Here is a 12,792-nt window from a genome sequence, read left to right on the forward strand (position 1 = left end):
TGCAGAGATGCAGTACAGCACAGCACTCCCAGCCCAGCCCTGTGCTCTGCATGGTCATGTAAGACACAACCGGGCACTAGCTCTCTGCAAGTAAGTCTGGTAGGGACCGGGACGGGGAGCTAGACAGAGCTGCGGGCAGCTTGTAGCTGGGGAAGAGGGGAGCTGCCTCAGAGTGATTGAGTGGGGGTGGGGGGCAGGGGGCTCCAGATCAGAAGCGAGGGGCACCAGCAGGCTGTGGAGGACAAGGAACTGCAGGTCAGGAGTGAGGGGCACCAGCAGAGCTGGGAGGATAGTGGTTTAGGAGGTTGGGGCAGAGGCATATCATTGCCCCCCCTACCCCTACACAATTATATACCCCTCTCCCCACCTCCTCCCTGCAGGTGTTCTCTTTTTTGATACTAGAAATATGGTAACCTTAAGTGTATTAATACTGGTGACCTAACAGACTTCAAAATAGTAGTGTTAGAGTGATGTTGTAGCAGTGATGGTCCAGGAATTATGGAAGAGGGAAAAATATTCTTGGGTGATGTCCTTTATTTCTGAACAGCACAGCTGGGATAAAATTAGACAAGCTTTTAAATGCAAAGCATTCTTCTTCAGGTCTGAGGAAGAAAGCTGTGCTTGACCTGAAGTAGAATGCTTCGTATCAAAAGCTCATCTGACTTTATCCAAACTCTGCAGCTGGTCCATTAAAAGACATCACCCCCCAAAAGCCTTGCTTCTTGCAGGTCTCAAAATGTAATGATAAATTAGAATAATTTCTGATGGGCTATATGCCTGGTGGGTTTCTGCAAGAACTAGTTCTCAATCCTGCATTATGTGGTGTTTATTATCAATGACCTGCCAAAAGACAAAATAGCTACTAATTATGTTTGCAGAAGACAGATTGGGATAGTTGTAAATAATAAAGATAAAAGGTCACAATACAAAGCTGGATAACTGGGCATATGTTAGATGCAAGCAAACAATACGCTTTGCAATCCACTAGAATGTAAGGCCATACATCTGGGACCAAAGAATAAAATGAACCTGAGCTTCCCATGAGATATGGTAGCCAGAAAAGCTAATGCAGTCCTTGGATGTATGAACACAAAAATACCATGTAGCAATATGGCAGTTATGTTACTTCTGTATTTGGCAATAACGCAACAACTCCTGCATAATGTGCCTAGCTATTTTACAGATGTCAGCCAGTATTAGCTATGCAAACACCTATAATGCCATTCACAAGATAAACACAGAGATCTCAAATAGGAAGCCACAGTGTCAAAAACATTTTAATTCATAGTGGTGTTTTTGAGTTCTTTACAACAAAAGAATTACTTTATTACTTTTACAGCTTCGCAGAATTTTACAACTGGAAAGGAGCCTGTGAGATCATTGGGTATTCCATAGTCAAAAAACAAATGGAAGCTAAGAGCTAGGAAGGGTTCCTTGAGTCTAACACAGCATTTGACAAATTAGGCTGTCACCTACAAAAGCTTGTTTTTCAGAATGAGTTATTTTTTAAGGTGCCACTCTACCCTCCCTGCCTGCCTTTGGCTCAAAAGGTTAAGAACCACTGGGTTAAGAGGTGACCTGATCACAGGTAGTAAACACCTGTGTGAAAGATAAATTTGCTAAGAGAACCCTTCAATCAAGCCAACAAAGGTGTGAGAAAACTAATCAATGTTGAAGAAGACTAGAACAAGGTCTTAAATTGAATTTCAGACTAGAAATAAGACTAGTTATTAACAGTTTTCTTGTTTATTTGTTTATAGGTTAATTAGTCATGGGAAGAACTAACCTATGTTTTCGACAGAGCCTCCATAACTGATAATTAAAAAAATTAGCTGAACTGTTTTTCTAAAAGATATACTCAAGTTTAATAGTAATATTGAAGTTTAATTAATAGTAATAGTGAAGCAAAAATTAGTTTAGTAAAATCCTTTGAAGTCCAAGTCAAGCTAGAAGATCACAATGGTCCTTTCTGGACTTGATCTATTAACCTAAAGCTGTTCATGCTCCAAGTTTGTACATAACCATGCAAAAATAGTCTATATCTATTCAAAATGCAGCTGTTACTATAATCTTTTGATTTGGAAGGTCACCCCATTGTTGACTATTTAAGTTCAAAAATCAATCTTTATTGCATGACACTGGAAGTTAAGGATTCCAAACAAGGAATTCTACTCAAGAAGTGGACACACTTACTGCTGTATTACAAAAGCATGATAGGCAGCGCATCTCCAGCTACTTACACACATTTAAAAAAACAAAACAACCCCCTCCCCCCCCCCCCTGGTACTTTACCAGAAGCTCATTAGGTTCAACCCAGCTCCGCAGCATAGATCAGGTGCTTCAGCGGGGCTTTTTAATGCTTTTAAAAGCTGATTCAATGAGCTACTAGATAAAAGTGCCAAAAAAACCCTCACTAAAGCGCCTAACCTATATAGACATCGGCCAAGCCGGGTCCAACTAGCGCAATGCCTCTTCTGGGTACATGCCAGGCTTGGCACGGGAGAGCACCCAGTTTAAAGTAAAACGCCATTGTTGTTTTTTGGGGGGTTTTTAAACATCTGTAAGCAGCCTCCATGTTTTTTAAATGTGATTGTGTTTCCTATTCTTCCACCACCAATGATAAATATAGCCGTATTTCACTAACTGAACTATCATCTGTCCACAAAAAGCTCATAGGAGTTTTTACCACCTACCAACTTGACTACTTGTCAACACAGGGGAACTTCCCAAATTCATACACAGCATACCATCATAAATAGATCTTACTGGTCTAACTTTCACTACTCTTGTGGGATACAAATGACAACACAAGATGCTTACATTTCTCATTTGTTCTGATGCTCAGCTAGTGTGAAGGTCAGTTCAAGTTTCCTCTCAGACTATTCAGTACAGAGGTTCTTAACCTTTTCAGACTCAAGGCACCACACATTAGACTCAAGGCAGCCCTCAGAAAATACCAGCTCTTTTTCAACAGTTTTTAACAACAAAAACAATATTGTTTCTGTTGCAAAGAATTTAAAAAGCTCACAGTAGGTCAAACTGTTTTAACACTATGCGTTCCTGTTTGAAGTCTCTGGACTTATCTTGTGAATCATGTTATCATACTTAACAGTGTTAGCACTGCATAGCACCTCACAGTACCCTTCAAAGGATCTCAGAGCATCCCAGGGTGCCACAGCACTCTGGAGAGAATCACTAGTTTAATGAAGAAATATATGAATACTGTCAAACTGTCCATAACTAAATACTGTCAAATTAGGCTGCAACTCTGTTTCATTACAAAAAAAAGGAAGCAAAGCAGTTCTTTCTATGAAAGGCACTAAAAAAGATTTTTAAAACAGGATAATATAACAGATGAACTTCTGTATTTTCTTTCCAGGACCCACTTCAGACCAAAACTGCTTAGCCTATGTATACACTGTCATTTTGGGTTTCTCAGCACTCCAGCACTCCATGAATGTAACTAAATCTCCATTTTAACAATGCCATAGTCTTGCATTCTAAGCTTTTTCAAGAAATAGAATCCTAGACAAGTTCAAATATCTCCATGTTAAAAAAACACTTATTATGTTAAGGGTATAAGCAATAATTGTAGTTTAGACTATTAATCAATAAAGTAATCAAGAGAATCTGTGCAATTCATCTGCTAACATCCCAACTGCCTCAACACTGCTGGCTATTTTAACTGAAATATTTACAAAAGGAGAATGGGAATTCTAAAATTCTGCTTGAAGAGAACAGAAATCAAAATACATTTATAAGGGGTTTGGGGGGTTTTTTTAAAGCTAATGTGAATCAGACTTCCTGTTTAACACAGGTCACCCAGTGTTCCCTTATTTAAATCTATAAATTCATGTTAAGCTAGAGTATACCTTTTAGAAACACCCCAATCTTCAAGACTTCATGTGATAAAGAATTCAGCACATCTTTGAAAAGTGGTTTCAATGATTAATTATTATCACTGTTAAAAATCTGTATCTGATTTCTAGTGGTCTCGCTTCAGCTTCTAGCCACTGGATCTTGATGAGTGTTTGCTATATTAAAAGTTTTCCACTATCAGAAATAGACTTCCCTGGTCTGAAAAAATTACATGATCTGGTGACATATTTATAAATGAAATAAACTGAGCTTCTTCAGTATAGCACTGTGTGGCAATCAGACAGCAAAAGATCATTACGTAGCAACTGACTTAAACAGCAGACGTTTCATGCTAGCTTAAAGAGTAAATATTTTTCCATGATAGCAGCCTTCAAAGAACTGCAGAAATTCTCTGGTTCAACATTTCAACCCTTGGGAACTTTTCACAGGATGTAGTTCACTACCTCAGCATAGGCTCTGTTCAACCACTTGCACACAAAGTTTCACGCATTAATTAAATTATATGGTCAACTGATTGAGCATAGGATTAAGAGCCCAAACCTTGGAGTTTCATCCCTCGCTTTTACATGAAACAAAAGTACAACTCTTGAAAAGTGAGTAAACCTCTTTAACAGATTAATCTAACACAAAGCAATGGAAACATTAGATCTTGTGCACACAAAGATGCAGTGACTTAATCTTCATAGTTGTTAGGGGCTGGAAGAGACCTTACAGATCATCAGGTCCAGCCCCCCTCCACTAGATACAATTTTAAATTTATTCAGTTAAAGCAACAAAAATAGTTTTCACCATTTGGTTTATTTTAGATGAAGCTTCTTTGGTTTTTGTTGACGTGTATTAAGAATCTTTTTGATTAAACCTAAGCCACTCAAACCACAATGGTAGCTACACAATGGTTTGCAATTTTAAACCCTGTTTCTTTAAACCAGTGCAACTTTCTTGTTAGCCAAGGCTTTAGCTTATGTTTGCACAAAAATAATAAATGCTATTACATATGCAGTCCTCCCAACTGGGGAACAATTCTAATTCAGCAGTGTTTGCATGGAAATGAGCTAGAAGGCCCCATTTTTATTTTAAGGTCTTAAATCTTGACAAAACTGACTGACAGATGTATAAGTGCAAGAAGGATCAGGCAAGCTGTGCATCTCCAATGAAGTGACAATCTTTTTTAAAACCACTTCACTCTTGCAAAAGACTGACACACTGTACCTTCCCACATTAACCTTTAAATCAAAGTACCTCTTTGACAAGTAGTTCTAAAATATTTCTAACCTGACCAACATGATAAAGGAAACACACTAGCTTCATTCAAGATCTGTACATAGAAGACATTTCTCCTGACTCTGAAACACAAAAGAGAGGCTCTCACTATTACTGCAGGAGAAAAGATCTAGCAGTTCTTTATATATAAATATATATTTACAGATTATAATAAATAATACATTGAGAATGATTATTACTTGCCCATAACTGTGATTGAGGAACACTATGAAAATGGTGAGAATTTGCCAAATACTTTCTAAAGTAATTCTGACAAAGTGACAACATCAAGTATAGGTTATACACTGAGTACCGGGGGTGGACAGGGACGACTCATCATCAGTAGCGAAGAAAAAATAAAAAGGAGGCAGGAGATAAAAGGAGAGAATATACAGTTCCAAAATCAAGATGTTTAAATGTCTTGCAGGGGCTGGGGTGGCATGGACACTAAGGCACACAGTTGACAGCCCAGAGGTCACAAGTTTGAGGCCACAGCAGAAGTGCTCATGGCACAGCCATGTCAGATTCCAACAAATCTGAAAATTCTGAATCTGAAAATACCTTATCACAAGGACATGAAAAAGGAAATGCCTTGATATTTAAAACAACAACTTATGTTTTACTTGGGTACAACCAAGAAAAAACAACCTGTACAGAAAATTCCTTTTGTTTCAATACAAAACACTTCAGGCTTTATTAAGGCCAGGTTCTATACATTTGGAACATGTCACTTAAAAGCCTCAGTTTGTGAAACATGGCATCATATTTAACTTCTTTCTTCTTGGTAGGAAGAATTTAAAAGAAGTGGAAATATTATACGCTGAAATGCTGTCAGTTTGAATATCCAAATGGTATCAATGGAATTGATCACCCACTAATTTTTAATAGTGCACTTAAGTAATAAAACAATAACCTTATATTAGATATTTATGTTTTGTTAGGTTTTCTTCCAGAAAAGCAGGTCAGCAGTAACATATAAATTAATTTAACCCCACCTATCTGATTTTCAAGCCTTTTATGATGTCTGTATTTTAACAACCAAAAGGCCTGCTCTTAGAACTATTTTGTTACTCTTGAGACTATTCACATGACAGAGTGTAATTAATAATCACTTAAGTACTTTGACAAATTATCTATATAATACTCTGCTAAATCATATACTGAAATACATACATATACTAGAAATAAGTGTTTCTCTCTATAAAGTATTTTAAACTGTGTTACTTATACATGTATTGAAAGTTAAAAAAATGTGACACTGCAACTTTAAAAAAAATGACTTTTTTTGTAGTGTTGGTATCCTTTAACTGAGTAATTTTACACAAATATGAACCACAAATTGAATAATAAATCACACCGTATATAGGATAAAAAGAATATTACACAGGGGGAGGTTTAGAATTAACTATCTACTCATATACAGCTTTTATTCTTAAACAATGTTAACATACTACTTCCTTGTTAACTGCCTAGTAGACCCACTGCAGTAAGTCAGCATTTCATTGTAGAAATTTTAAAACTAAGTGCAGGATATAGCAACATCAGATATACTCATCCATTTATACTGCAAAATGTCAATCCACAGTGAAATTACACTGAGATAAAGGGTACAGCTTAAAAAGGGAGAATGGCTGATTAATTCTCTTTAGAATATTAGCAACATATTAATTTTAACTCTCTCCCCGTGTGTAATAGTCTCCAAGGAATAAGAATGGAAATCCAGCCCTGGGGTTTCTTACCTTAAATCTAAGCAACCACTTAATGCATAAATGGAGCAAATAAAAGAGGTAAGGAAAAAAAGCATTGAAAGGTTAGTTGGAACTTCAGGATATGAAGAGAAAGGAAAAAAGAAAGAAAAAAGTTAAGCATTCAGCATTAATAAAATAATGTTTCAGTAGATCATAGAAAGAGTGGTTAAAGCAGAATGTGTCATGAACAGAAGATTTTCAAGATGAAACTTTTAGTTGACACCGATCAAAGAGCCTTCATTAAAAGTAGCACATGACCAAATATTTGTATAACAATTCACCCAAATTCTTGCATTGCTACATGTAAACAAAACAAAACAACTTTTCCTTCACAATGAAACTTTTTAGGCTCTAAATGCATTAACTTAGGACGTTAATTTATATCAGATTCTCCAAAGTATCTTCCTTCAATAATTTAGGACTTGTGTAAAAGTACTTGTTATATTTTACTACAATTAGTTTGCTAAAACAGAAGGATATTGACACCTGGGGCATTGACTTAATCTATGTTCTCTTCCAGAGGGTCCTGTCATCTGGCCTTGTGACACCTGCCTGGAAGTCTGAAAAATCTTAGCAAGGGTAACACTAAATTACATTTTTTTTGAAAGACAATGAATCACCACATCAGCAAACAGTAAATACGGTCCTGCACAGTAAACCAAATTGTAAATCCAATAGTTACATAACATTTGAAGTTTAGTTGCAAGTTATTATTTATACCGTGCTGACACACAGCCTCAGCTCTTTTCCAAAGCTATGAAAATGTTCAGAAGTACCAGTCCCTCCACTGGACAACTTACCCATTTTTTTCAGTTTCATATACTTTAAACATGCTGCATAGAAAATGAGGGTTGGAAAGGACCTCAGGAGGTCATGTAGTCCAACCTCCTGCTCAAAGCAGGACCATCCCCAACTAGATCATTCCAGCCAGGGCTTTGTTGAGCTGGGCCTGAAAAACCTTCAAGGATGGCGATTCCACCACCTCTCTAGATAACCCATTCCAGTGCTTCATTACCCTCCTAATAAGAAAGTTTTTCCTTTCCTGTGACATGATCATCCATTTAGTTTATAAACTAATCTGCAATACATTAAGAAAATGTATTCTGCCTTTGAAAACATCCCTGAGTTGGAAGGTCCAACAGGGTCTTAGCTTAATTTCAACACATCAAGCAGGAAATAGGATAGCCAGCTACACCAAAGGGCCCACCAACTGAGACATTTTTCATAGCTAAGGGTAATGTTCCACTTAGACTTAAACTTATTAACAAGCTAATATGTACCATCGTAAAATACACTCCTACTGCAGAATTTAATTAAGAACCAATTTGAACAAAAAATTGGCCAAAGAAATGCTCCGTAAAAGGGAGTGCTATATCTCAGAACTTTGTAACTAAGAGAAAGGAAATTAATGCTAAATCAAAATAAATACCCCTGTTCTCTGTCATGTATAAAGTCCACAGACCCGTTAAATCATTAATGTTTTACAGCACAATGCCTTCAGGGAGGATCAGAACGAAATTCAATAATGGTTTTTAAATTCCATTTCTACAACTGAGACACCATAAAAAGGAGCACCCCTTAATGAAAATAATGCCCATTTATAATCTTAATGGATAACATTGTCAGAAGACACAAAAGGATGACCATGTAGTTACTCTTTAGGTCTCATATATTCACAAGGTTTCTCAGCCTGAGAGGCTACTGCTGTTCTCATGGAGCGATAGTTTTGATGCTGGCTGCTAGAACAAGAGAGAAAAAAAATGATCCTCACTTTCAGGCTTCATGGTACCATCGTAGTGATGCAGTTTTCTTGGGAAATCAAATGACCAAGAATAAACAAAATATTCCATTTATGACAGGGCTATGTGCTACAGACACAGATCTTGAAGGCCCCAAGAATATGCACGGTATAGCAAGCGTTCTGTCATGGCCCAAAAAACTTGCACTCCTCCCCCGCCCCCCCATACACACACACTTATTTTGGTCGAAAACAAAGACCTGTTTAAAAGGCCAACGTACTGCTATGGACCACACAGTATTGCTCTTCACTAGCTAAGGCCTCAAAGCTCTGCCACTATAAGTTCACAGGTAAATGACTATCAGGAAAGTTCTCTCTGATAGAGAAGAAATACATTAATACCTTCTTCTCCTGGGCCTCAATGGAATGCCAAGTCAAAATACTGCAGACAAACTTGGGATTCTATAGCGGCACTTAATTAATTTTAGGAAAATTAAGTAAAAAGTAAGAAAATACTTTACACATCTCAGTGTAAACCCCCCCCCCCCAAAAAAAAAAACCACCCTCTTTCTGCATGCAAAGTAAACCACATTAGATAGTGCAGGCACTTAACATTTTAACACTGAGACAGAAACCCTGGATCTTCTTAAAAGCTTTCCATGATTCAAGATACAGAGGACAAAAGGCAAGGTACCATACATCTCTTGCACAACTCCCTGAACTTCTGCCAGGCTCCAAAGTGGAAAAAATTGTGACTTTTACTAGATGCCAGCACAGTGGAGAGTTTGGTATGAACAAACATACATTTTAGCTCCTTTACAAGGGGAGGGGAAGCAGCTGCTGCTAGGGTAAGCACCTCAGCTGCTATGATCTGTTATCTCTACATGATCCTGTATCCTACCCATTAGCCAAATCATTCTAACTTTGACCCTGAAAGGATTAGAGTGCTTTTGTTACACCTGTATCACTAGAGGATCATGCAGACATGAGTTGCTTTATAACAGGTTTTCCCACTAACCTGTGATATCCAATACAACAGCTACATGTCTTCTCTCTCCTGTAAGACTACTCAAAAGCTAAGTCTTGAATATTCTCTCTTGATCTTGAGGAGGAGATCCTGTCAGACTTAAATCATGTTGGAGAATCTCGAGAACAACAGCTTTCTCTGCCAACAGGGAACTACAGTTCATCCTGACCAAAGATACTGATTTGTTTCAGTTCTCTTGAAACAAAAACCTACAAGCTGATCATCCAGTATATGGAGTCCAGAAATTTCTCCTCTCACCCCACATCCTCAATTTAGAATGAAACTGAAGAAAATCCAAATTGTCTTGAATTCCTTTGTACTATTTTTTCTCCAGACACAGCCTTTAATAGGTTGTCATAAAACATGTAAAAATGAACTCCTTTCCTGTGTGAGGGCATTGACTAAGAAAACTAGCACTTTAAAAAAAATTCTGCACTGTAGCAAGACCCAAAGGGTATAAGAGCTGTATTGCAAGTGCTGCAATCCAACAGTAAAAGTGAAATAGTTACAGTTAGGCTGACAAAGGTTGATGTGGAGTATGCATTTTTAGAAGTACTGACAAAAAAAAGTCTGCTTTGTTGACTACCTTCACAGTGGTTTTTAATGCTTCCAACTTGAGCTGTTTCAAGAATAAGTAGGATGCTTCATCATTTCTTCTCATCCAGGAACCAACTACAATACAAACTTCGCCTCTTTCAGGATTAGCCTAGTAACCCATGTTGGAAGGAACATGGAAGAGCTAGCTGTACAGGATTTAGATGCCCTCATGTGGGGCTTCACAAAACCAACTTTGTTTTAACTGATGAATCCACCACTTATTCATCTGTTCCACAAATAGTTTTCCTACTCTGTATAGTGATTAGGTCAGACTCATTTTAACTTGACAGATTTCTCAGGAGGTACATTTAAAAGATAAACTTCCCTCTTACGCTGGAATGTAAAGAAGTCTTACTGGAAACGATTTTCTTGCTTTCTCCTTTTCTGTGGTTTCAAGTTATGAAACTGAAAGTTCTCCTTCATCCCAAAGAGGTACTCCTATATTTAGGAAGAACTAGATTTGGGCTTGGTTCTCAGATTTGATCCCTTCCAGAGAATCAGCATGAGAAGATAAGAAAGACAGATAAAGGACTCCTACTGTTGAAAATATATTCCTGGGTTCCAGGGCCCCTCTTTAAGGGGGTACCATGTTTTTTCCTGCTTTTCCTTCCTTTGGGGGGGGGGGGAGAAGGAGCCCAATACCCATGGAGACTGGTCTCCATGCATGTTTTATTTTTCTTCTCCCTAATTTGCTATATGGATGATTTGCCATGAGATACTGAACGAAATAAATCTCACAGAAGAACAAGAAAATCCTCCAAATGAAGGGGGAAAGGGGAAAAAAGGGACAGAATATCTTGGGGACTGAGTGTTGGGGAGAAAGCCCAGTGGGTATAAGGGAAGTGTGAACACAGACCAATGTATTCCCTCTGATGCACAAGCTGTTTATCCTGCTTGCCCTCTGATTTCTCCTCAGCTCCCTTCTGAAATGCCTTCCAAGAAGGAAGAAGAAACAGGGGTGAGCTGCCTAGTCCAAAGCAACAGAAGGGAAAAGTTAGTCAAAATTTCTTTTTGGTAATATTTGTTTCTTCTGTACAGCAGGAAGTCAGTACACCTTCCTACAGTTACAGAGGCAAAACAAAGAATGATGGGTTCTTTAGTGTAGCTGGCCACATCTTCCCCAGTGACTATTAGTGTTTTTATCTATCTAGACTCAAGCAGGGTGAGGGTCCACTGGAACAGGTTTGTGGATCTTAGACAAAAAAAATATATACTATTTCAATTTAAAGCTGCAGTGCATCTTAAAAATCTTGAAATGATGCTGATGATCATTTCAAGCTAAACAATGTTTATGGATCTCCTCATTCCAAATAAAAATACAACATTGGTTAAACATCCTTTGGAATAAGCTTTGCTTTTAAAGCATAAATATTACAGGGTCTGGACACAAGACATTTATCCATCCAGTCCTCTGAGCAGCTTTAAAATGAGACTCTTGAAAAAACAATTTATTGTATTACATTGAGTTTGATCTTGTTGCACTGAAGTAACTGCAGTATTCTAACTATAATGGGTTTAGAACTGGGCCTAAATTAAACTTTGCTAGTGGAGATAAAGCACCCTTAATGCACCCTAAAAGTATCTCACTAAATCAAAGATATTATAAAAATGGTAGCAATGATAAGTCAACCTACATACGGTCCATCCTTACCAACACAAAATTCTGCTGATCTTTTTTTATAGAAATGCACAGTAGATTTCAACATTGGAGATTTGATCTCCTAATGAGATTTCCAGGTAAAAAAAATGTTTATGCAAATATTCATTTGCAAATACACCAGTTATCTTTTTACCTGTTATGTACACACACTAAGATAAGCAAACACTTTCAATGAAGAATGTGAGAAAATAACTGTTATACAAACAAATTGCTGAAAAACTCTTGAATAAAACGTTGCTTTGCTGAACAGGTTTTTAAAATAAATAAAAAGAATGACTAGAATTTCACTTTTAAATTCTAGGCTGAATTGTCTACTTATATTAGTCATGTAAAATTACAAGAGGTAATTCAGACAGAATGACATGAATAACTGAAAGCAATTCATGTCAATCAAAAATTCTGGGGGCAAGTTGATTTAAGGAAGCATTCAACTGCATCACTAATTTGAAAGGTTTGCAGATTTTTTAATTTGTTATATATCTTGCAAGTGACAAAGCTCCATGTTATTTACCTTTCTTCTTTCAGAACATTAATCTGACAGCGTTCTTTCATATCTTGGTGCCATAAATTAGTAATAAACTCACATTGACTAAAATTATTTCAATCCAAGATCTGCTTTTAAACATTCATGTCTAATTTGCACATGCCACTGCTTAGTTATGTGCACATCAGCGTAATACCAGCACATACAGGCAGCCATTTACACATCCAACCAAATCTGTATTTAACTTCAGCTTTAAAAATTCACCCTGAAACTATTCTTAAAAATATTTTTAAATGACAGAATTGGCTAGCCCAGGACTTGGTTACAATCTCAATGTTCAGATTTAGAAAATCCAGAGCTAGACATGTGCCATGTACAGTTCATTTGAACCGCTGCTAA

At 37.2% G+C, this 12,792-nt stretch overlaps 1 protein-coding gene across 1 annotated transcript in view; it reads right to left on the minus strand.

The window, feature by feature from the left end:
* ABI2 (abl interactor 2) overlaps positions 1-12,792 on the minus strand; it is a 114,854-nt gene that overhangs the window by 60,777 nt on the left and 41,285 nt on the right. Inside the window, exon 5 of the mRNA XM_019522908.1 lies at positions 6,879-6,896. Coding sequence (XP_019378453.1) covers positions 6,879-6,896 — 18 coding nt within the window. The remainder of the gene's footprint in view (positions 1-6,878; positions 6,897-12,792) is intronic.

The sequence above is a fragment of the Gavialis gangeticus genome, unplaced genomic scaffold, assembly GCF_001723915.1.
Source record: "Gavialis gangeticus isolate Ggan-Ray unplaced genomic scaffold, GavGan_comp1, whole genome shotgun sequence".
NCBI classification, from domain to species: domain Eukaryota; kingdom Metazoa; phylum Chordata; order Crocodylia; family Gavialidae; genus Gavialis; species Gavialis gangeticus.